This window comes from Arachis stenosperma, chromosome 6 (assembly GCF_014773155.1).
Source record: "Arachis stenosperma cultivar V10309 chromosome 6, arast.V10309.gnm1.PFL2, whole genome shotgun sequence".
NCBI lineage: Eukaryota > Viridiplantae > Streptophyta > Magnoliopsida > Fabales > Fabaceae > Arachis > Arachis stenosperma.
Window position 1 is genome coordinate 94,370,095 of NC_080382.1, and position 26,658 is coordinate 94,396,752.

Below are 26,658 nucleotides of genomic sequence, written 5' to 3' on the forward strand. Positions count from 1 at the left end.
CTTAGGGTTGGAAGAGCTTAATAAAAGAGAGAAAAGTTCTAGAAAAAGGCGTTTTCTGGAGATAGGCAGAGGGAATCGAGTTCGAATTCAGGAAGAAAACTAGTTGCAAAACCATACTATACTTTTTATAGAATCCAATTTTGACCTAGACTCTCAATCACAGTGGGTTTCATAACTGATCACATTCAACAGATAGTGGAATCAACAATTAATCTCAGATAATTTTAGTCTAGAGATAGTTCAAAGTATTTTGCAAACATAAATTAGAGAAGAAGAAGATTTTATTACCTGAAAAACACCCATTCAGCCACACTTTTTTTAAACTACATTTGAAAAGCATAGCCTATTCCTACGCTTTTTTCCGTGTTTCTTTTTTGTAGGAGAATAGGAAACACATTTGTGGCATCACTTGAAAAGTGTCTCTTTAGATATTATAAATATTACTTATAAAGCGTAGCCTTATATTAAGAGCTATGAGTTTACTTTTTACACCAAAGAGAGCACTTTTAAAAGATAGTCTATTTGTCATGTTTCAGGTACGCTTTAAAAGTGTTGCCTAATATATCTCAGGTCAAATGTCCAACGCTTAGTAAATTGTTTTCACTTTTCAGCAAGTGATACACAAACACTTAGCCAAATCAAATGAAAACATAATACTCACCCTTAGCTTTTCCCTTTTTTGTGCCACTCATCACCCCCAAATCAGAGAAAGGGTTCGCCATCACCACTCACCACTCACGGCGTCACCACTCACCACTCACCATCTTCACCACTCACTCATCTTCATCACTCACCACGCCACCACTCATCTTTATCGTCGCTTTTTTTGCTGCGCACTCACATCAGGAAGACTCTGCGCTCATCTGAAAGCCTCTCTTTATTCGTTTACCATCGCCAAGAAGGTATGTATTCACCTTTGTTTGGTTTCTAAAATCTGAGAGGGTAGGGTTCCGATTTTAAGGTTTCAATTTGGAGATTTGGTATAATAATTTACGAACTTGTGAATTGATGAACATGCATACTATTTTGCAACGCAGGAGAACTTGTGAATTTGGGGTTTCATTCCGTTATTGTTGTGGCGCATGAGAACTCGTGAATTTGGGATTGTTGCGGCGCAGGAGAACTCATAAATTTGGGAGTTTTATTCCGTTTAACGCAGGTGAGCTTGGCCACTACAAATAATATTAGTTGCTTATTATGTTTGTTGCTTATTATAAAATAGAGAGACTGCTAAATAGGTTGGATAAAAGATTGTTGTAAAATATTCTCTAATATACCAATAATTGATTGATTAGTGAAATCAGTTAACCAAATAAAAAAAGTTGTAGAAAGTGTGGAAACTCATGTTTACAAGCAATAGTATTAAATAAAAGAGAAGGTTATCAATTTATTATTATAGCAGAGGTGCAGTGGTGACTGCTGACGAAGGGAAGAAGAAAGAAGATAGTAGCATATAATAAATATTAGTAATCCTTTGAGTTAAGGACATGATAAATTTTATATAAAGAATGGTTGGGTATACACATGAGGCGATATGAGATTTCATGAAATGATAAAAGTTTCGGATGCAATTGCAATAATGCCCCCGCGTGACTTGACTTTGTTTGCTAAATTATAATCATTTCATGAATTCACAAATCATAGCATAACATTATGTCTCTATCTGTTTCTCTCATGGACTTGGTACTAATTTATAATTTTTTTTCTTTCAATTCTACTAATTTATAGTTTTAAGTACTATGTAGTGATCATTACTTGTGTATGTTTTTCAAAGTACTTGTTTTGCAATGCTCAAATTTCATAACAATAAAATAGTTTTATCACTATATATTAAAATTAATAATTACTTAGCTAGTTATTAGGACACACCAAGCAAGAATCATTATTTATGGGATGTTTTTTTGCATTTTTAGAAATTTTATATCAAAAAACATTTTAATGTAAAATTCTAAAAACTCTTAATCATGCACATTTATCTCATCTTAAGCACTTTTTAGATCTTTTTTATAGGATTTTATTATATTATTCCACTCCTCTCTCTCTTAATTTTTTTTCCAATAAGATTGTGCTGCACTGTATGAGTGTAGATCATAATTTTCCTTTTCTTTGACTTATTTGTTTGTAATTGGTTTAAACTTTTCGAATATTTATTTAAAAAAAAGAAAAAAAATCAATTTTCTAATTGGTTTTATTTATTATTTATGAAAGTTTTTATGTGATTCTGTTATTCACTCATTTGTTACCCATTCTACTAGAAATAAAATTTTAGGTCTAAACTATTATTTGAAACTACCCTCTGAAGCTCTCTTTTGTAGGTTCTTATTAGCAAATACATGAAGTACACCCTTGAATCCATCGTCAATAACTTGGTATATCACATGGTTTATTAGTCTGAATTGGTGTTTGACTCTAAAGTCTAAAGGAATATTAGCAAATTCTATTTTTCAAGATTCATACATATATATAATTAGCAGATTCATTTGTTGGAACTGTAAGTAGACTTGTACAAATTTTCTGATGCAACTATTAACTTCAATATATATATTTCTCTGGTTAGGCTGCACTTGTTGGAGGTGCAGAAAATTTGCCCATCTTTTTATCACGTCATCATATTCCCGGGCGTGATATTGTTATGGATCCATGCGCAGCAATCGTGACATTTATTATCACTGCACTCTTTTGTTTTGGAATTAAAGAGGTATATTTCTGTTAGAATCTGTTTTCATACTATGATATTATTTTAAATATTGTGCCTAACTATGTTTTTATATCTCATGCTCTTGAGTTTCTCTAAACTTTGTTTGCTTCAACTTATTGTATTTATCCTTTGATTAAATGGTAGAAATAGTTTCATACCTAAGTAATTTTTTCATTGAGTATGCTTATTCTCAAATAAGTTAGGCTACATAATGTATATAAGTATGCTAATATATACGGTAACTTAACTAAGTAACTAATATTTGTAGGTTTTTTTGTGCCTTTGTGTTGTTCCGAGGTTATTGTTGTGTTATTGAATGTACTATTGGATACTCTGTTTTGGTGCCTCCTTACCCATACTGGACAAAATTTGAGCTTTTTATAATGTTAAAACCAAAAAGAAAGAAAAATGTTATTGCTTGTCACTTGCACAATGCACTTGAGTTTCTTATTTTACTTCCCATTTAGTATGAAGTTGTGTTATGATTCAATTTTTTATATCTTTTATGGTGACTTATAGTATCCCCTTAAATGTGATTGTTGTTTTAAGACAAAAGGGTCTATAGTTTTTAGGTTTTATGTTCCAGTAATTTAAAATTTTTAAGTATTTTAGTTTATTTTTAATTGAAGCATAGTATTGTTTTGTTTCTTATTTTACGTTTTTGGTGACAAGAAAAGAAGAGTAGTTTGAATTACCCTATGTCGCTCCGATATTGTATGTGTTATTAATATGTTAATTATTTTTTTCTTGTTATACTTTTTCAAATCATAATTATTTTTCTATATAATTATGCAGGATAATTCTAAAGATTTGATGAATATTGAGATGTTTATCATGATGATTTATTGGCAAAGATGGAGTTGGTGTTAGAAATTGAAAGATGTATGGTTGATGATAATGTCTTTTATTAAAAGATACATTTGTATGATATAATATTTTAGTTTTTTCTAATTTATTAGTAATAAACTCTACGTGATCTCATGCATATTTTGATATGAGTATGCTTATTCTAGTGTGAGATGTATGAATACTAAAAATTATGATCATCCCAATATTTTTGGTTCATTATATAAATATATTTTATTTTTGGATTATTATTTAAAGATTATTATATAGTATTATTATATATATATTTTTTATTTTATAATAATTAACTAATTTAATTAAAAATATAGGATTATATTCTTAAATATTAGATTTTTGATAAAAAGATTATAAACAAAAATTAAAAAAAATAAGGGACAAAAGGTTGCACTTATATAGAGTAGTTATAGATATATTATTTGTTATGTTTACAAAGTGATGCAGTAGCCCTAAAAGGTGTAGCCTATTTTTTTGAATTCTGGTAACCATTAATGCTAAAAAGCATAGCCTTTAGACTTGAACAACATCACTTAAAAAGTGCACTCTATTTTCAAAGACTAGAGGCGTAGTTTGATACAGAAAAACGTAGCCTTTAAGAATAGACAACACTGGTACAGACATTCCCTACAAAAACGTCTCCAAAACCTAAAAAACGTAACCCTTGCCTAAGACATCATTTTTTTAGCCACACTTTTCAAATATATCTAAATAAGTGTTTTTTTTGTTGTCAGGTTACACGACTGCCTTCCAGTTTCTCTATCCTCCAGCTGAGCTCCTTCGCGAGCAATGTCAAGTTAAAGAATTATGGGCTTCCATATGAGACTTGCGATGTCAATAGAAAGTGTGTACCTTCTTGTGAATAATTATGCATAATGGTCTCCCAATGAATTAGAACCTTCATGAAAGAATAGTTCAAATTTCACCTATTTGTTCCATATGTCAGCTTCTGCCTGAGTCTATACAACACTGTCTCCTCTCATATGAGCACTCCTTAAAGGTATGGCAAGTCTCTGAACTGCAAATTCCCAATTTTAATTCACAAATTGAAATTTGGAGATGGCGGATGGAATTAATTAAAGAGATCAGACATAGAAAAAGAAATAAAGAGAGGATTTTAGGTTGCGTTTGTTTTTAAAGATAAGACAGGATATTATACTAAGACAGCGCAATAAAACGGAGATACTAAAACTTATTTTTTGTGTATTGTGTATTTGGATAGGATAGACAAGATACTAATGTAATGTTCTGTATTATGTTTGGATAGATATAGACAGAACTAAGATATTATGCAAAATGAGTAAAATAGCGATATGATTCTAAATTTTTTACATTAAGTACAAATTAATTCAAGTACAGAAAATTACAAAAAAAATTGATTTATAAACCAATAAGATAAAAATAGTATTAAAGTAACAAGATTAAGAATAAATAAAGTAACATAAAGTAGAAGAGTGAATTAAGTCTCCATTAATATAATATGTCATAGAGAAGAGAATGAACGATAAAAAGGATTTAAATTAATTATCCAGTCAAATAAAAAATTTTATCAAAAAAAGTATCCAAAAAAAGAACGCAAAGAAAGAAGAACTACGATGTAGAGAAGAAGCTAAAATTAAAAAAAATAAGAAAGAATAATAATATAATAATAAAAAATATCTATAGATAGAAAGAGAAAAAATTTTGATAAAAACATCATTATCCTTTATAAAAGAATAAACACAAAAATATAAAATATTGTTCTGAGATAATATATTCTGTATTCATGTCTTTGTCTCCAAATACTTTTTAAATATTTAATGTTCATATTTCTATGTTCTATCTCGCAAAACAAACGAATACCTTATATCTGACAAATCTCCTCTGGCAAATCTAAAAAAGCCGAAATGAAGTCATTTTTGAGGGTCGTGTATCTTCACCCCAACACACCGTTCTAGCTGCAAGGAAGAATATAGAAGATAAACATGTTAGAGGTTATTAAGAACTGGTCTTATTTTCTATTTGGTTTGTTTACTGTTATGGTAAAGTGGGAATGTCTATCTTTAAGTTTTTGTGTCTGAGGCCCATATGGACCCAATAATTCATGATGCAATAAAATTATACCTACCTATTTTTTTAAAATAAATGACATAAAATACTTTGCTGTTTAGATTTACAAATTAATTTAAATGTATTAGCAGCAAACAGAATTTTAATTAAGGTGAAAATTTACATAGAGATATTTTTCGTATGGAATTGATAGTTAAAATTAGTTGGATATCAAGTTAGTCCGATATTTCACATCAAAATAATTACATATGAGATTTCACTTTTAATTAAGTGTAAGTTATCTTAATTGATCAACACAATGTTTGACAAAATGGTCTAATAATGAATAAATTATCTTATCTTTTTAACAATTTTTAATTTCTTTTTTAAACGAGATTTTTTGTTAATACCAAAATTATTTGAATCAATTTTGTAAGTTATAAATCCACAATTAAATGATCATTCACTAATTAAACAACTCAACCATAATTATAACTTTAATATAATTTTCTCTCAATAATAATATAATATGTCAGAAAAAAAGCAATACTCAAATAATAATAATAATAATAATAATAATAATAATAATAATAATAATAATATATTTTCATCAATTTGTGTAAGTAATCGTGAACTTAAAATATCTAAAGATCTTTAAGAATTTCAATTCAATTTAAAATTTTCAACTTGATTATAATTTATTAATAAGTTTTGTTTAATTGCATAAAATTTGATTATAATTTAGCACAAATTTGAGGACACATATATCACGGTAGATTTTGAACTTCGAGAAGGGAACTGAGATATGAGGAATTTAGGTTCTTTATTTGTATTTATTGATTATGCTTAGCAGTATCACAAAGGCACAATCTCAAAGAACATGAGGAAGCTAAGGTAGGCACGATGTTAAAGACACATATGAGGATACTTGCATTCATCCCACCCAGAAATAACCATTCAGTTTTTTTCTTATTACAAATATCATATATATAAATATAAAAATTTATCAAATATTTTTGTTATGATGGTGATACTTTAATTCATACTCTCTTGACAAGTGTTTCTTGGAAGAATTTTGTTATGGGAACTAAATCAAGGATTATAGAGATAATCCAATGTTTTTTTTTTCTTCAAGAATATTAGACGTTAAGACTTAAGTAATTCTGTTAGATAGATAATAAAATATCTATACAACGTAAATAATGAATTAGAAATTTGGTTCAATACAAATAAAAAATAAAAAACACTTTTTAAATTATCCAAATAAAAAAAATTCACTTAGTTATTTAATAAAAAATTTAACTATACCAAATCCTAATTTACCAAACTAATTTACTTAAACACTTTTTTTCCTAAACCTTCTGTCACTCTCACCTTCATCAATTATCTCACTTTACCGGCGTCAATTGCATCCTCACCGGCCATCATCCACACCCACTGGAGTCATCATGTCGTCGCCGCTCAACAAGTAGCCCCGCACCCCACTACATGTCTCTCTCTCTCCCTCACCGGTAGCCAACATCGCCGGCGGGCTCTTCTTCCCCGTCGCGTCTCTGTCGTGCCCCGCGCATCTCCCTCTTCCTCGTCGAAAGCCAACCTCGGCATCGGTTTCGGCTCCGTGCTTCCCCTTGACGCGCTACTTGGGTCACCATCTATCATCACCGTGCGACACTCACCCACTCACCGGAGATACATGTTGTCGGATTCCTTGCATTCGTCACTGGTTGGCAAGGTAGACACTATCACTGATGTCGTACTCTGTCCACTCGCTACTTCAATAGGTTAGTTGATGGCCAGGGTTTTAATTTTTAAAAGGGTAATGCATTTAGTCGAATGAATGAATTTTCTCTCTTGTACAAAAAACAATCATCTATGTAACACTTAAAATAACCATCTAGTTTTCTAGAGAACTGAACATCCCGCATTCGTTAATTATTTACATTTAAACCGAATCCAACAAAATAACCATATGATTATTCGTTAATACAACTATCTGCACCAACAACAACCATCTGATCTTGTATGAAACTAAACATTCGCATCCAACATAAAACTTTAATTCATTACATGCTTGGATTGTTGCCCCATTATAGCACACTTGCCATATGAAAGAATAGAATCATCAATGATTAACGAGGATGGTGCAATAGAAATTTCTTCACCCATAGTAAACTCCATCCATGAGTATGCGAGGGGAATGCAGGGGTTATTATTTACTGTGAGACTACAACGGTGTCGGTGGATGGCTGTGACAGTGACGGCACGATCGACAGCGTGTGCAGCGAAAAGGGGGAGGCACGGGACGGCTGCGGAGTGATCCGTCATGGTTACAGAGAAACAGCGGCACAATTTGAGATTTTAGTGGTGTTGGTGGAAGCCTCACAGCAGCGTCGGCACGATCGGCAAGGGTGAGGCTGTGGCGAAAAAAATTGGAGATTGAAAAGTGATAATGAGATTAGAAGTAATCGTACGTAATGTGAAAAAGTTTAATTATTATTCCTAATTTTTAAAATTTTAAAATCTGAAATTAAATAATCAATTAACAATTTAATTTTTAATTATAATTTTATCTTTTTTTTTTTAATTTATTATTTACCTTGTTCACAATTGTTAATATTTTTTTATAGAGGAGTGCTACACATACAAGTCATTTTGGCTTACAAGTCTTACAAGTTGGGCCAAATCTAACACGCGTGTCACTGAACCATCTTTGCGTGTTTCATCTTCGTTTCTTTTTTCGAGTTTCTTGTCAAATTTGTTCGATCTCCTTCGTACGTTCTTTCTTTGCCTTCGATCTTCTTCTGTTTTTTTCGATTTTCATGGTTTCTGAAATCAAGCTTTCAAATTGTTTTGAAGATGATGGAACTTGAGAAATACACCCGAACGATTACAAAAATACACCCAAACAATTACAGAAATACATCCAAAGGATTACAAAAATACACCTAAACAGTTACAAAAATACACCCAAATGATTACAGAAATTTTCCAAAAGATTTAAAAAATACACCCAAAGGATTTAAGAAATACACCCAATATAGGAGGGAGACAGTATATTTCTTTTTGAAATCTTTTAATGTTTTGCTGGTTAAGGTTGAGGCACATGGCAGAGACAATCTAAAAAAAATTATAGAAGAACAGTAAAACAGTACCTTGAATAATATTTTTTCGTTTTTTCTGGTGATTTTGATGAAGGAGAAAGAAAAAACGAAAAGAGGAGAAGAAATTTCAATAAAAAAGAAGGAGGAAGAGGTGGTGTTGATGACAACGATAACGAGAGAGAAAAATTAAGAAAAAGAAGAAGAAGAGACACGGAGAAAGAAGAAGAAGAAGAGGAAGAGGAAGAGAAAGAGGAAGCGCGGAGAAAGAAAAAGAAGAAAAAGAGGTACAAAAAAAACGTAAAAACAGCGTAAGTATAAATAACTTGTATGACTTATATGTGGAGAATAATCCTTTTCTATATTTTCTCAAACTTAAAAGTTATTTGTAGCTTATTTAGGGTGAGTACACGTGTTAATTATAATTTAATTTCTAAAATTTATGGTCAGGTCTTTGACCCACCACTTGAGATCTAAAATTATAATAATAAAAGATTTGTAATTTTTGAATTATTTCTTATCCAATTTTTAAACTTTAAAAAAATTTTAATTTAAAAATTTTAAATTATCATTTTAAAAATTTATATTAATTTTAAATTTTGATGTTAAAAACATTGTAATTTAAATTATATGATATCCAAAATTTAAGAATGATTTAATTTAAACATAAAATTAGCTGATATCATCATAATAAATTATATTAATTAATTTTGTCTTTTAAATTGATCTAAGTCGTACTGCTACAAAAAAAAAAAAATTAATACATATCGAGATAAGTTTAAATATAGATTTTAAACTCCTCTTCAAACAAGAACAAGAGGGAAAATGAAAATATTTTAAAAAGTATATATAGGTAAATAATGAAATTATTTTATTTATTTTAAAAAACAAACCCAAAATCTCTTGTATATATACTTTGTAAGTGGCTGACGTTTTTCTTTCCCCTTAACTTTTAGGGTGACTTGTTTTTCAAATTTATAAAACAAAATTACTCTCTTAAATCTTCACTCTGCTTTAACTTCTAACCAAACACTAAGTTATTTTAAAGAAGGTGAAAACTCAGGTGAAGTTGACTTCATATGAAGTTAATATTTGAATGCTGTTAGATAAAAATTTAGTCAAATCTCTCAGATATTAACTTCACATAAAGTCGACTGCACCTAAGTTTCCACCTTTAAAAAAATAGACAAAAGAGTAAAAGAATGACAGAATCTTTTTATTTCTGTTTTAAATTGTTGTGCAACAAAACATTATTACGAAAGATATATCTTAAAAAAAGATTTATGTTGCAATCTTTATTTAGATAGAAACATAAGTCTAGAAATAAAAGATGATCCTACGATAAAAGGATATATAAGACCGTTATTATTATTAGCGGCTCAATATACCTCCCTCATTGCATTTCTAAACTTTTAAGTTTAATTATTATGATGTGATATATATATATATATATATATATATATATATATATATATATATAAAATAAAAAATAAAATAAAAAAACATAATTTATTTAAATATATATGTTTGAAAAAAATATTATCTAATTTTTATCTTTATTTTTATAGTAAATATAAATAAAAAATATATGACACAAAATTAATATACTAATAATACAATTACATATATTTTTATTTTTTATTTTTTTATTATGATTAAAAAATATTCAACTATTCAATTTATATTTTATATTAAATATACATTTAACATGATAAACTAATATGATAAATTATCAATACATAATAAATATAATGAATATGTTATTTTATATTTATATTTTATATCATATTCAATTTATCATGTTAGACTAGAATAAAAATTATGCACCGCATAGATTTAATACTAGTTGGAGATAAATCAGAAAAATAAAAAAATCACAAAAGTGTATTTGTTTTATAAATACTAGTGGCTCAATAGTCACTTTCAGCCGCTTTTATATTATTTTTAAGAAATTAATTTTATTTTTTAATATATTATTTATTTTTTAAATTTATTTGATAAATTTTTTTTATTTTAATATTAATATGATCTTATTTATATTATATTTTTTTAAAATTAAAATTACTATAAAAATTTTTAAAATGTTAAATTATAAAAGTACATAATAAAAAAATAATATAAAATTGCCATAGTTTAAAATTTTAGATAATATATGGATATTCGACAGAGAAGATTTTTTTTTTAATTTTTCTTAAATATACAAAGAGTATTTTTAGAATGATAATGCTTTATTGTATTTCTTTAAAAATTTTGAATGTCATCCATTAATTTACACTCCTATAAATATACCGAAAGAGAAAACTTAACTTTTTTTGTTATGAGTATTTTTTTTTATTATTATTTAATGCATACAAAGTCATCTATTTTCATTTATGATAAAAGTTAAATGATATTAGTACTTTTTGTTTAACAACATTAGAATAAAGTACAAAAATAAGAATAAAAACTAAAAAAATAAATAATTCTAAAAAAAGAATATTATCAAATTTTATGCCATTATGTATGAGAACAATGATTATTTTATTATATTTATTTTTATACCAAATAATAAAAAGTTAAATTTTATGTTCATTTTTTTTGTTATTTATTTTACTTATCTATATTTGTTTAAATTAGACTTTATACTTATTGAGTCGTGTTTTCTCCAAACAAAAAAATAGTTATGAAATTATTTTTATGTTTTTATAAGAGTAACATTCATTATATCATAATTTTAATAGTTGATATAAATTTTAAAAAATTGAATAAATTTTTATTTATTTTGATTACATTCAAGAGTGAATTATATATATTTCTATAGTCGAGAAATAGACTTAACTTCATAATTTAATTTATAAAAAAAAGTCTCATCTTTTTATTTATCCTAAAAATTAAAAATAAAAATTAAAATTCATAATTTTGATTAACAAATTTAAAATAAAATATAAAAATAAACCTTGAATAAAAATAAAAATATAAAATTTTGAATTCTAAAATATAAAATAATTAAAAAATAAAAAATTACTTAAATATAATTTTTTAAGGCATTCCATGAATTTAGACGAATAAATATTATATGTAAAATAAATCATGATATATTGACACAAAAATTATCGTGTGTATATTTTTTAAAAAAATAATAAATCCATCTCATTAATAATAATATTGGAACTTAAATTTAAACGTTAATTGATATTATATATTGTGTAGGTACTTAGAGTATATTAGAAGGCCAATGAGTAATAGCTCAAATGGTATAGTCTCTCCTCATACTCAATTAAGAGGTTTTACAAAATGTGAGTACATGTATATAATTTTAGATTATAAAAATAGGGATAAAATAGAAAAAGAAAATTGAATACTATATTATTTATATTTTTATTATATATTGTTATAGATAAAATGTTTTGATTCTAAACCCTACAAAAACTCCTCATATGATATCACTCCTTAACTTGAATGTGAGATTTTTCCGTGTATGTTTAGACTTTTCTAAAAGTTTTATACGCATGAAATGGCACACAATTAGATTTACATTTAAGAGGTGTTATTATATTAGTAGTCTTAATTATTAGTTTACTAGTTTATGTCTATCTAGTTACTAGTCTTTTTTTCTTTTTCTAAGAGAGAACATCAAAAAAGGATAAATAAAGAGTATTAAGAGTTTTAAAAAGAATTAAATCAGTTCGATCAAAATCATAAGAATTTGATTAAAAAATAAATACAATATAAGTAGTAATCTTTTTGAATAAAATTGAATTAGTTTTAAAAAAAATAAATATCAAATGACAATATCTAAATTTTAATAAATTATATCGATTTCATTTTTTAAATTAATATTGATTTTACTGAAAATATATAATCTACGAAAGAGATACGTATTTCATTATCATGACAAATAAATCAGATATTATTACACATATTTAGTTGCGAACGTAAAAAATAATGAAAAATATAAACATTTTTAAGAATACATATATAAGTAAATAATCAATTTATTTATTTATTTAAAAATATCCCGAGTTTGAGGTAGGGTACGAGAAGAACAATGTATCTCTCTAAGATGACATAGGTAAATGAATCTTTGAAAAAATATAATCATATTCATAACTCCTTCTCCTTCTTATGTATTTTTAAAATTTTGAATGATGTATCCTCAATAGATAAAATTAGATTCAGTCAAGAAGTTCCAGTGGATTTGACCATTTTGAAATAAAAGATAAATCCAAAAAAATACATACTATATTGTAATCTTATCCATAGAATAATAATCTATAACAGAAAAATGAGAAACTACTGCTTCAGATAAAATCTAAATTGAAAACTACCTTAGCCTTTGACCACTCTTTCTTGTATCTCACCCTATAAATATGGCAATCGAATCCCTTCTTCTTCTCATAGTTTCTGATTTTTTTTCCGTTTTCCATCCAAGGCTACTCCACACAAATTACCAAACCCTCTTTAACTTTTCATAAGATACATTCTATTTGCTTGAATTGAATGGGTCAATTAAGGTGCATCCACTCCTTAATAGCGGTGTTATTTCTTACTGTGGTACTCATAATTAGCAATAATGGCGTTGACGCTTTTCACAAAGTACACCCACATCTTCAATCTGTTTCAAGGATTTCTGTGAGAGGCAAACACAGAACTGGATACCATTTTCAACCTCCTAGGAATTGGATTAACGGTTTGTAACCGTTTTTTTCCTTCATGTTCATATTATTTTGTTCATATATGCTTCATTTGGATGGTAGTTCAATGGTAAAAAGCGAAGAACAATGTGTATGATTTTAAAATATTGTTAGTGTTGTAACGACCTCGTAGCATTATACAATAAAGGTTGGGAATAAAAGATAGAAAATATTAAAAGCGTCCTGCTAGTTATTACGTTAGGGTTTATCCAAGAACTTTGATCAAAGTAAAAGGCGGGGATAAAACTGGGCTTTGAACTCTGGTAGGATAAAATGTCAGACATGTAAATTTGGGAGAATGAATTTTTTTAATTTTTGTAATTATTTGGTAAAGTGTGATCTTTTATTTTATATTTTTTTAAATAAAATCAAAAGAAAATATTTAAAAAAATATTAAATAATAAAAAATAAAAAATTACACTTAAATAAATAATTGAAAGAAAAAATTAAAAAAAAAACTATTCCCATAAATTTTGTCTTATTATAAATGTTCCTCTCAAATTTATTTGGAAAGACGTTAATAATCTGGAAATTTTCCAAATTTGTCCTTTTATATGATTTTGACAATTAATATGTTTGCTAGTGTGTGGAATATTCTTTTCTCCCATATAATAATGGCCTCTGATGCAGTTAGTTCCTAGTAAAGTTGCTTGACTATTAGTTTTATTTTATTTTATTTTTTTAATAATATGAATGCTTATTAGATATAGAATTTAATATTACATGTGCATCAAAAGTAAAATCTTAGTTATATATAGAAGACAATAGTACAATATACATAAGCCCAAGCTTATGAAGCTGAAAATTTATATATGCACTCGGAACTCTTGTTTTGTGCATTTGCCTCTAAAATTATCTTGAAGGGTTAGATAATTAATGATTTTGTTGAAAACACAAACAATAAATTCTAAATTTAATTATTATTAAATATTAATAACTTATGTCACTAATTAAATTTGAGATTAATTTATTTTTTTAACTCTATTATTCATATTGTTCAACAATATTGTTCTTTACTTATACTTTTCCTATCTTGAATCTTGGGTCTCCATTCATCGTTGGTTATTGATACTGGCTAACTAAATTTCTTTGCTTTTCTTAATCCTTTTATATGGTCCCGCAAATGGTTAATGGACGCTACAATCAAATTATGAAGATCCAAATGGTTAGTATTTATTTTTCCTCTTTAATTTCTTTCTAATTGTTCTTAATGATTATTTTTCTGACTACCTTAACCAATATATAGCAATAATTTTATTTTTATTTTTATTCCTTAAAAAATATTTTCAACATAAAACTGTTGATAGTGAAATATGATATTCAATTAATTATATAAATTATAATACATGTTGAAATAAAAAATCTATGTGAAAATATGTTAATTATACTCTTATTTAAAATACATGTTAATAATTTTGAAGAATACATGATAGAAATATAAAATTTACGACAAAAATAAGTTAAGATATATTTATACATAAATATATAATAATTAATTTGGTTACTTATTTTTGATGTGTGAATGTCATTTTGAATAGTTTAATGAACACAAATGAATTAATACAGGACCTATGCACTACAATGGATACTACCATCTGTTTTATCAATACAACCCTAAAGGTTCAGTGTGGGGTAACATTGTATGGGCTCACTCAGTCTCAAAAGATCTCATCAATTGGAAAGCACTTGAGCCGGCCATTTATCCATCGAAACCCTTCGACAAGTTCGGGTGTTGGTCAGGTTCAGCCACCATCATCCCCGGAAAAGGGCCGGTGATCCTGTACACCGGAATAGTCGACGCGAACAAAACTCAAGTTCAATGCTATGCCGTCCCAGAAGACTTATCTGACCCTTTCCTCACAAAATGGATCAAACCGGACGAGTATAATCCCATCGTGGTCGCCGGCCCCGGCGTCAATCGCACCGACTTCCGGGACCCAACAACTGCATGGTTCGAAGACGGACACTGGAAGATTTTGGTTGGTAGTAGAAGGAAGCATAGAGGAATTGCATACTTGTATAGGAGTAGGGACTTCAAGAAATGGATTCGAGCCAAACACCCTATTCATACTGCTGCTGGAACGGGTATGTGGGAGTGTCCAGATTTCTACCCGGTTTCTATGAAGGGGACAATGGGATTGGATACGTCTGTGGTTGGTAATCATGTTAAGCATGTGTTGAAGAATAGTCTTGATGAGACTAGGTTTGAGTATTATACTTTAGGTACCTATTTCACCAATATAGATAGGTATATACCGGACAACACCTCTGTTGATGGTTGGGGTGGTCTTAGGTATGATTATGGTAATTTCTATGCATCCAAGTCCTTCTTTGACCCCACTATGAATAGAAGGATCTTGTGGGGTTGGGCTAATGAGTCTGATACTAAGGAAGATGATATTCACAAAGGATGGGCAGGAATTCAGGTACGTTTTAATATGATTAAAAAAATTAAAGTATTTAGAATAGACAAATATATATATATATATATATATATATATATATTAAAATTCGTACTGAAAATTATTTTAAAGATATAGAATTTAAAATTTAAAAATTTAGAGTGTATATCTTGATATTTATAAACTTTAATCTAAATTTTTGTATGTCCATTCTAAATTATTTTAGTATACTTTTGTCTATTTATTTTTTTAATAATTTATGCAAGTCTTTCATAATTCAATTAGAATAGTACTATATGAGCATATACCATTATTTCAATCACCATCACTCACTACAAATATTAGGTTAAATGTGAATTTGGTTTAGTTATTATAACAAAGAAGAGAAGTGTGTGAAAATATTTTGTCGGTGGTGGTTATCTTATGGTGTACATAAAGCATTTCTGGTTACTATTGTTAGTATAGTATTAATAAAATTCTATATAAATTTTGATGAATGCATACATCTGTTGTTAAAATTTCAGGCAATTCCAAGAACTCTGTGGCTTGATCCTGGCGGTAGACAATTGGTACAATGGCCTATTGAGGAATTAAATAGCCTTAGGGATAAAGAAGTAGAGATGAGCAATCTAAAGCTTGCAAAGGGAGATTATGTTGAAGTTAAAGGAATTACTGCTGCTCAGGTCAACTTCTAAATTATTTAAACATCAACTTATTAATTGATTTCTATGTTGCATGCATTTTAAAGTGCTAACAATTATATTATATGGCATGACACACCAGGCAGATGTAGAAGTTACCTTCTCATTTTCAAGCTTGAACGAGGCTGAAGCATTTGATCCAAGTTGGGTCAACGCAGAGGATTTGTGTGGTAAAAAGGGTTCAAATATTCAAGGTGGGGTTGGACCTTTTGGTATTCTAACATTGGCTTCAAAAAATTTGGAGGAGTTTACTCCTGTCTTCTTTAGAATTTTTAAAGCTTCGAACAAGCATGTAGTGCTCTTATGCTCCGATGCAAGAAGGTTTGTGTTTGACGAATAATTCAAATGGATTTTAGAATGTTACCTTCTTTTCGTGTCTTCTAATTGATTAACTTACTTCAATTTCTCGTTTTTCAATAGTTCTTCTTTGAAGAGTGAGTTGTACAAGCCATCATTTGCTGGATTTGTAGATGTGGATTTGTCTACTACTAAGAAGCTTTCTCTTAGGAGTTTGGTATGTACAAATGCAAACCCTCCATATTCTTATTATTGGTGTTAACATTTATGTGATATAAGAATTACTATATTAATATTGGCTAACATTCTATGCTATTTTCAATTAAATGACAGATTGATCATTCTGTAGTGGAGAGTTTTGGAGCAGGAGGAAAAACAAATATTTTATCTAGAGTTTATCCTGAGTTAGCTGTGGCAGATCAAGCTCACTTATTTGTGTTTAACAATGGAACCGTACCAATCGTTGTGGAAAATCTTAGATCATGGAGCATGAAATCTGCCGTCATAAATTGACATGCCAAAAGATCATTTAGTTTATCTTAAAGCTTTAAAAATGTACTTTTATCTCTTTTTAATTGAATTTTTTTGTTATCTTTTTATATCATTTTCATAAATTTTAGAAGGTTAATAATTTTTTTCCAACGCACTAATACATTAATTTATGCACAAATTACAGAGCAGACATAATATATATGCACAGTAACAGAATCAGAAAATTGATGGTACTGTGTAGGGGCAAAAATAAATAAATAATACATATTACTATAAAAAGTATATTAATTCTAATTTATAAAAGATAAATACACATTAGTTATCAGAATATAAAATTAAAAAAAATTTATATTAGTCACTAACTTTTTTTTTTAAGTTCAAATCTTTTAAGCTATTTATCTTTTATTTTTTTATTCAAAGCTAATGATATTTCATTAACAGGACTTAATAAAATAAAAAGGGATCTCTCAGATCTCCCAAAAATATCAGAAACGAATAAAACGTAAAATCAAAAGGGAAAAGTGAACATTAGTAATAAGCACTAAGAAAGGGAGATTGACGCGGAAGATCTTGCAATTCTTGGTATAGCTTTCTTGCCGAAGCTACCACTTCCGCTGGGCTGCGACGTATTGTGCTAAAAAATTTAGCTCTTCTATTCCTTCCAAGCCATCCAAAAAGTTATCTGTTGCAGTAGAGATTCGCCTTTTGTTCGTGTGCTTGAAGTGTCATCATCCACCATGAGCTAAAAATGCTAAATAATTATTTTATTATCAATTTGATTAAAGATCTCTTTTATATACGTGTTACCGTCTAAAATGAGTTATGACCGGTGTTCAAGGAGATAGTCTTCTAATAAACCTAACAGATTCGAATATAATATAAATAAAAAGTTATAAATATTTTTAATAAATTTATATTTTTTAAAATAAAAATTACATATTTAACAAAAAAATAAAATAAATAAATATAAATATAAATGGATCTTACTTGTAATGTATGGAGCAGATAATATCTAAAAATTTAATAAAGAATAAGTACTTATTGTACATCATTACTCTTGAATAAAAAAACTCATATAATCAAATGTTTATTCCTAAAAGATATTTTTAGAAAAAATGGAATAAATTTTATAACCCAATAATTAGACAATATATCTATAATTCACATAAAATTATATAAATATTTTTATAAAATAATTTTAGTTAAAAAATAATAATCTATATGAATAAGTGAATTAATAAAACAGTTTCATATAAAAATTAAATCAAAAATCCATACTTAAACAGTTCTATCTCTACAAATAGTTTCTTTTTCTTATATGTCCTAATAAAATAACAAATCTAATACAATTATTTTTGTTTAAGTGTATTACTAACTCTTAATTATTTTGTCTTGTATTACTAATGTTAATATTTTTTTTTTCATATTCATTTTGGCCTTTTACTAAAATAAAATAAAAGGGAAATAAAGGAGAAGATAGATTGCATTTTTTTGTTATGTTTTATACTATTTATCCATTATTTTATAGTCATGAGGTAACGAATTTTTTTATTAGTATACTTAATATTCAAAGCCATGATAATAATTATCCCAAAGAGGACTGTGTCAAAGATTCTTGATAAGAAAAAAGGGAGCATGTTGATTTATGTAACGATTACTGTTTTTAATTTTTATGATTGTTCAATTATTTTTTCTAATGGTGTGCTGTCAAATATTTAATTTGTTGTTTTGTTTTATTTTTCTGATATTACTTCTATCTTATTGCTTGTGATTTTGATTTATAATTATGATGGGATAGTTGTTAGAATCAAACTGATTATAAAATCAGTTAAATTATTATTTTATTGGTTTATTAGTTCAATTGAAAAATTATTAGTTGAACCGATAAAATTGATCTTACTTATAAAAGTATAAAATAATAAAAAAATTAAAATTAAAATTTGAAATACATATCTTTACAATAACAGTATAATTAATAACAAATTTAAAATACATATCTTCAAACTCTAAAAATAACAAATGTAAAAATAAATATAAAATTTATGGGTATTACTATAATAATATCTTAATTTAACACAATAACAGTAATAATTAATTCACAAAATCTATCGTCTAACTATAATATCAATAGATTTCAATATTAACATCAAAACAGATAACTTTAATCACAATACTAACGTTGAAATAGATCAAATATATTAATAATTGTACATAACTAAAATATAATTAATTCAAAAAATAGAAAATACAAAATTAAATTAAATTTAGATATTTATAAAATTATTTAATTAAATGCTTACTATATAATAAATTTTTGCCATATACAATAATAGGAAATATAATAGTTGAGTGGTAAATGGAGAGTGCATCACTTGTGAGGTTCCTTGTTTGAATCTTGAATTATTTTTTTTTTTTCAATCGAACTGACCGATTCGATTTGGTTTATGGATATTCTATTTTTGTTTTATGATTGTTGTATGTTGTTCAGTTTTTCTTGTATTGCCTTTTTGTATTGTCGCTTCCCATTATTTTCTTTAACTTCATTTACTTCTAATGTTTCAAGGTTGGTCTACAAATATTTAGGCTTTGTATTTTTTTTCTTCTTTAATTATAAAAGATTGGGTCTTTCAAAATAACAAAAAAAAATTAAAAGCTATTTGTATATGTTTGCTTATCTAGTATCAAAATTTATTAATTAATCAGAAAACATAATATATATATATATATTATTTTTTTTTAACATCTTGAATCAAAATCAAAATCATTTTTATTTTTTTATTAATATCATCTTCAAAGCTATTGAATATTTTAAAATAATCTTTTTAAATATAATAATTTTTAAACGACACAAATGCCCTTTTTCTATTATCACCACCATTATCCTGCCCACTTGTTACTCCCACCCCTTCCCACCTAAATAGAAAAACTAAAACAAAGAAAATGAACAAAAGAGGGAGAAGAAAGAAAAGGAATGGAAGAAGAGGGAGTGACAACGGAAAAGAGGGCAGCCACCACAGTGTTGTGATTGTAGAGAGAGACAAGACGAGGATATGAGAGATAGAATGAAAGAAGAGAGAAATAAAGAGGGAGAAGAAAGGAAAGGAAAGGAAGAAGAGGGAGGTGACGGTGGAGAAGAGTGCGGTCATCGCCGTCGCGTCATGAAAGAGAGATGACAACGGAAAAGAGTGTGGCCGCCGCCATTACGTCGTGACTGAGGTGGGAGCTGCTATGTCAGTGTCGAGCTTCATCACTGTCGTCGAGCTTCTGGTGGTGAGGGAATCTGCTCTTTCTCCTCTCTCGATCTGCTATAATCTCATAAAAATAGTCTCATGTGCATATTAAAATGATTTTAACAAGAATAAATATTTAGTTTTAATAAATCGATCATTCAAGCCAAACTAAAATCCTTTGATAGTAATTTTGATATTAACCTTTGTAAGTATAATCATAAGTTCAAAGCACCGTATACTAAAATAATTATATACGCAAAGCAAAACAATTATAAATATAAAGCCTACTCACAACTTGGTCCCAAGGGACTAAAGATACCGAACCTGGAGTGCCAAGTTCAAGGTGAGGAGGATTGAAATAGAATAGAATGAATGAGCACAGAATTTAGACTAGGGAAGTGACAAAGTTGAGCTGAAAATAGTTCTAGGAATCCAAAATAAAGTAGAACTAAAGTTGAATTAAAAAAAAGATGAGGCAGATTAAATGGTGGCAGAATAGAACATGAAAGGTAGAGTAGAATCAAGAAAAAATGCTAGACTAGAATGATGACAGGTGGTTCAGCTCCAGCGGTACCAACAACTCCGACAGCAAGGATGATGGCTTGGTTCAGGTTCACCCAAACGGCAATGGCGACGGCTCCGCCCGACTCCATGAGTGATAATGTTGTACGGCGATCGCAAGGACAAAGCCTTTCTCCTCTTCTCCGTCGCGCGCTTCCTTCTCCTCCGCATCTATCTTTTTATCTCGATCTTCCTCTCTCAATCCTCCACTCTGTTTCCCGATAGTAATGGCAGTTTCCAATTCTGCCGGTGCTGTCTCTCTCCTCCCTCCTCTCTTTTCTTCTCTGAGCATGAGTGAGAATGAGAGAGTGTGTGTGTGGGGCTGAGAGATAGTGAGAGGACGAGGTAAATGTGAAATGTTATTATGTGATTAGGGTTAGAGAAAGAAAAAAAATATCTAAGAATAGATTCTATTGTCTTACTTATTTATTTATTTATTTATTTATTTTTCTGATTATTACAATATGTTATCAAATAATCATGTAACCATTCATTTTTTATTTTAATAATAATTTTTTTATAAAATATCTTTTCAATTTTATTATAAAAAATAAGAAATTATATATTCTAAATTAGTATATTGATAAAGCCATTTCTAAAGTTCATATACAACTTAATTTCATATAAAATGACACAAGTAATTTTATGAATATATATAATACATAACAATCAAGCAAAGGAACATACTACATAAATTTATATTACTAAAAATTTATAATATTAGAAAAATAAAAAAACTAAACGATAAGAATTGAAAATAAAATATTAAAGAGATTAAAAGTTACATAAATACTTTGAATATTTGAATATTTAAAAGGTTTAATTACTCTGTTGGTCTTTGTAGTTTCGTGAAATTTTCAATTAGGTCCCTATTTTTTTTTTTTTAATTGAATTCCTACACTAATTTTTTTTTCAATTAAGTCCTTCTTAGTAGTAATTGACTTAATTTTGTAGGGATCCAACTAAAAAAAAAGAATTGATATAGAGACCTAAATAAAAGGAAAAAAAAAAGTGTAGGGACCTAATTAAAGAAAAATTTGGTACAAGAACTCAATTAAAAAGAAAAAAATATAGAGATCTAATTAAAAATTTTGCAAAACTATAGGAAGTTAGGAACCAACAGAGTAATTAAACCTATTTAAAATAACAATAGTTAATTGAAATTTAAGTAAGTATTAAAAAGAAGAGGATGGTCTTACCTCAAAAAAGTTAAGTTGGAGTAAAGTTTTTTTTACCAAAATATTTAGATTGAGAAAGTGAGAAGTTAGATAGAAATAAAGATAGAAAGAGACAAGAAAATAAAGTGATATACGAGTGTGAGTAAAAATAGGTTAGATGGACTTGTTACAAGAGACTTAAAGTTAGACTATTATAAAAGTTTTAATATATTAATAGGTCGAGCCTAAGAGCAACTCCATCGGTTCAAAAATTATGAACCTCATTTACTGTGTGTCAGTAAAAAGGGAGGCTTTACCGTTGGAGCAAATATCAAATGAGGACCTTCACAATTTTCAAAGCAGGTGAAGCCCTGCTCAGAGGGACTCGGTCTCTCTCAAAAAAAATGATATTTTATTAATAAAATTAAAAGTTTAAAACTTTATATATATATATATATATATATATATATATATATATATGTATTGAACCGTTACATATAGTATATTTCATATATATCATACATATTAACGTTATATATAGTATACTTTATATAATTAATTAATTATTATAATTATTAATAAATAAAATATGATTTAATTATTATATATAATAATTAAATCATATTTAATTTATTAATAATTATAATAATTAATTAATTAAATGATTAAATTTTTATTTAATTAATAATTTATATTATTACATTAAATTAGCCGTTGTAAAATTAGCTGTTGGAAACTAGTCGTTACTATGTTACTGTTATTATTAATAAATTAATATTTTGTTACTCTATATATACCACTTAGATACACTTCTATTCTCACACTCTCTACTACTCTTCCTCATCTTCTTCCAAGTTTACAAAATCAAAGTTCTACTACTATTATTTTTTTTCGAAAAAATGGATCCAAACCAACTCAACTCTTTCTTCAATTACTTACAAAACTTTCCTCAAATTCCAAATACCCAACAATCTCAAACCTCAAACACTCAAGTTCCAAATCAAAACATCATACTACCAAATACATTTCAAAATCCAAATCCACAAAATCTTTCTAATTTCAATTTTCAAGCTCCTTATAATAATCAGTTTCCTATATTCCAACCGCAAAATCAAAATTCACAAACACCTCATTTTCCATTTTCATCCATATTTAACCCTTCTATCGGAAATGTTACTCCAACTTCCTTGCCGTTTCCAACTCAATTCAGTGCATCAAGACATAACTCATCTGGTGTTGGTGGCTCTTCTAACCCATCTTCTCAGACTCCTATACAATCTAGTCCAAATTCGCAATATTCCGATTTTGCCAACCCTCGTGGATTAGATGCTATCGACCTCAATGATGATGATATTGAAGATCGGAGGCAAGATAGTATTCAACACTGGCATTGGGAAGAGGATGAGATGTTGATCAGTGCGTGGTTAAATGTTTCAACTGACCCTGTAGTTGGTACCGATCAAAAGGGAGAAACATTTTGGAGTCGAATTCATAGCTACTGTGTAGAATTTTGCACCGACATGACAAGGGGGGTAGTTGCATGTAAGAAACGATGGTATAAGATCAACAAGGCTGTTGCACAATTTGCTGGTTGCTACGATCAAGCTAGTCGAAACATAAGGAATGGTTCGAACGCTGATGATATAAAGGAGTTGGCTTATAAACTTTATTCCACAAATTATGGTCAAAAGTTCACTTTTGAGAGGCATTGGAACATGCTTCGGTTGGAGCAAAAATGGAGAAGCCAACTACCTACACAAAGTGGCGGCTCAAAGAGAACCAAAGTTAGTGCAACTGGAGCATACTCATCCTCATCAAACCCAGAAACACCGTTGGCTGACGAACCCGGTGTGGACTCTCCCGTTCGCCCACAAGGATCAAAGAAGAGCAAGCGAAGAGGTAAGGGAAAAGCACAGATGTCTGAAGATTTTAGCGAAAGAAAATCATCGGTTGTCAAAAAATTATCTCTCATGGAAGATATTAAGAATGTTAGAGAAAAGGAACTAATGGAAAGGAAAAAAGAAAGAGAAGAGGAGAAGGAACATAGAGCAAAGATGATGGCAATCAAAGAGAAGGAGATACAAATTCAAGCGGCAATGAAAGAACAAGAATTACAAACTCAGAGGTATATTAAAGAAATGGAGATAAAAGCAAAAGAAAGGGAAATGGATATGCAAATACTTAATGCTGACACGTCTACAATGAGTGAGAAACGACGAGCTCTTCATGAGATTGCATGTGAGAAAATAATGGCCAAGTGGTTTACTTAATGGTTCCTTGTATTCGTAGTGTTATGTAGTATGTTCTTATTTATTTATTGCGTATTACTGCCATGTGATGTAGTTTGTTTTATTTACTTCTGATGTAAGTTTTTAAATTAGTCAATATTATTGTGCCGTTATTGTTCATGAAAGTGACCGTTGTAAAACTAGCCGTTAAGTAGCCGTTGCAAAAGTAGCCGTTAAGGAAAACTAGCCGTTGCAAAAGTAGCCGTTGCAAAACTAGCCGTTACAAAACTAGTTTCTCCACTTATAAATATCAACTATCAATGACTCCACAACTCTACTTCAACTCTTCTTTCTCACCTCGACAGAGAACTAAAAATTACATTTCTTCATATGGCTAAAAATTTTGATGATATGTTTAATGAGGCTTTGTATGGCAAAAGAAGACGGCAAGATAACACACTGATAGATAATTGGATCGATGAGTATTTACTCGAAGATTAAAGAAGATATCGATAGAAGCCCTATCCCAATTACTCGTAGATGGATCAACAGAGATCGAGAAGCAGGACATGATCGCCTTTTTCAAGATTACTTTGCAGATGAACCGGTGTATAATGCTGACATTTTTCGACGGAGATTTCGAATGAGAAGAGATGTGTTCCTTCGGATAGTAGACGCTCTCTCAAACGTCTATCCGTATTTCCACCAGAGGGTTGATGCAACTGGAAGAAGAGGCTTGTCGCCATTTCAGAAATGTACCGCTGCGATACGGATGTTAGCATATGGCGTAGCAGCTGATGCTGTTGATGATTATGTGCGCATAGGCGAGAGCACTACAATTGAATGCTTGGAAAAATTTGTTGAAGGTGTCATTTCTGTGTTCCAGGATGAATACTTGCGAAAACCCAATCCAAATGACGTACACCGCCTGCTACAAATGGCGGAGGGTCGTGGCTTCCCTAGCATGTTGGGTAGTATTGACTGCATGCATTGGCAATGGAAAAATTGTCCAAAGGCGTGGAAAGGTATGTACATGAGTGGTTATTGTGGGGTTGCAACCATTGTACTTGAGGTTGTAGCATCTTCAGACCTTTGGATATGGCATGCGTTATTTGGAGTTTCTGGTTCAAACAACGATATCAACGTGTTAGATCGTTCTCCAGTATTTGATGACATTCTAAATGATCGTGCTCCGGAGATAAATTATACTATTAATGGTAATAATTATACAATGGGATACTACTTAACAGATGGTATTTATCCTGAATGGGCCACATTTGTCAAATCAATCTCAAAGCCACAAGGGGAGAAACGCAAGTTATTTGCACAATACCAAGAAGGGCAAAGAAAAGATGTGGAACGAGCATTCGAAGTGTTGCAAGCACGCTTTGCAATTATACGTGGTCCAGCTCGTTTTTGGGAAAAGAAGAAGCTTGCCAACATAATGAGAGCTTGTATTATATTGCATAATATGATTGTTGAGGATGAAAGAGACACTTATGCAGGAAATTTTGCTCAAGGCTTAGAGTATGATGATGTTGAAAATGGATTATCACAACCTCAGCTGGGAGAAGAAGATTTTGCACCATACCATCAATTTCTCCAAAGAAATGCCCAACTTCGAAATAGGCAGCAGCATAGACAATTGAAAGAGGACTTGATTGAACACATATGACAATTTCACAATGCTTGTCGTCAACTATAGAATTTAATTATGTTTTTTTTGTATTAAGTAATTTTACAAATTTGTGTAATCCCGAATTATATATTGTGTATTGTTGTTATGTATAAATTTATTTAATATTAAATATATTTTAATAGTGAATTATTTTTAAATTTAAATATTTAAATTATATTATTAAAAAAAATTAATTACATTAATTTCAAGTATTTTAATTAATTAATTAATTAGGTGGGACCACAACAGGGACTAAAGTTAGTTCCTCCTAATGGAGAAGAGAAAAATGCTATAAATTCCTATTTACTGTTTATGACGCAAAAGCTGATGTGGAGTTACTTTTTATGACAGGTGGACCATAAACAGGAACTGGGATGAGTTCCCTACTGGAGATGGTCTAAATAAAAATGATAAAGGTACTCCATAGAGTGGAGACGCCTGTCGTATCTCCTGTTCATGTTCAGTAAAGTCTTTCATTTCCGTCTTATTCTCGTTACAAATTTTCATTTATTTTTTTCTACTGAAAAGGCAAATTCTCAAAAGTGTTCATAGAT

General features: G+C 28.8%; 3 protein-coding genes and 1 long non-coding RNA gene across 5 annotated transcripts; all 4 read left to right on the forward strand.

The window, feature by feature from the left end:
- The first annotated feature begins 564 nt into the window (after positions 1-564).
- LOC130935961 (uncharacterized) lies at positions 565-4,764 on the forward strand. 2 transcript variants are annotated; one of them, XR_009068014.1, is made up of 5 exons: positions 565-902; positions 1,038-1,159; positions 2,558-2,698; positions 3,494-3,580; positions 4,294-4,764. It is a non-coding gene; the product is annotated as an uncharacterized LOC130935961 (long non-coding RNA). The 2 variants fall into 2 exon arrangements; XR_009068013.1 differs by lacking the exon at positions 4,294-4,764 and having other exon boundaries at positions 573-902; positions 3,494-3,750.
- Positions 4,765-14,924: 10,160 nt separating this feature from the next.
- LOC130932462 (beta-fructofuranosidase, insoluble isoenzyme 1-like) lies at positions 14,925-17,271 on the forward strand. Its single transcript, XM_057861793.1, has 5 exons — positions 14,925-15,784; positions 16,285-16,443; positions 16,544-16,782; positions 16,882-16,975; positions 17,092-17,271. Exons 1-5 carry the CDS (start codon positions 14,930-14,932, stop codon positions 17,269-17,271), a joined length of 1,527 nt encoding a protein of 508 aa, XP_057717776.1. The 5' UTR covers positions 14,925-14,929.
- A 5,826-nt stretch (positions 17,272-23,097) lies between these two features.
- Positions 23,098-24,468, forward strand: LOC130934300 (glutathione S-transferase T3-like). The gene has a single exon (XM_057863886.1). The coding sequence runs from the start codon at positions 23,098-23,100 to the stop codon at positions 24,466-24,468; it is 1,371 nt and encodes a 456-aa protein (XP_057719869.1).
- Positions 24,469-24,904: 436 nt separating this feature from the next.
- On the forward strand, positions 24,905-26,101 carry LOC130934301 (uncharacterized). Its single transcript, XM_057863887.1, has one exon. The coding sequence runs from the start codon at positions 24,905-24,907 to the stop codon at positions 26,099-26,101; it is 1,197 nt and encodes a 398-aa protein (XP_057719870.1).
- Positions 26,102-26,658: the final 557 nt, after the last annotated feature.

Excerpts from the sequence above, each read along its gene's own strand:
- LOC130932462 (XM_057861793.1), top strand. The coding sequence starts at position 14,930 with ATGCACTACAATGGATACTACCATCTGTTTTATCAATACAACCCTAAA. Across the intron at positions 16,444-16,543 it reads AAGGAATTACTGCTGCTCAG|GCAGATGTAGAAGTTACCTT; the intron begins GTCAACTTCTAA and ends ATGACACACCAG. Across the intron at positions 16,783-16,881 it reads TTATGCTCCGATGCAAGAAG|TTCTTCTTTGAAGAGTGAGT; the intron begins GTTTGTGTTTGA and ends GTTTTTCAATAG.
- LOC130934300 (XM_057863886.1), top strand. The coding sequence starts at position 23,098 with ATGGATCCAAACCAACTCAACTCTTTCTTCAATTACTTACAAAACTTT.
- LOC130934301 (XM_057863887.1), top strand. The coding sequence starts at position 24,905 with ATGAGTATTTACTCGAAGATTAAAGAAGATATCGATAGAAGCCCTATC.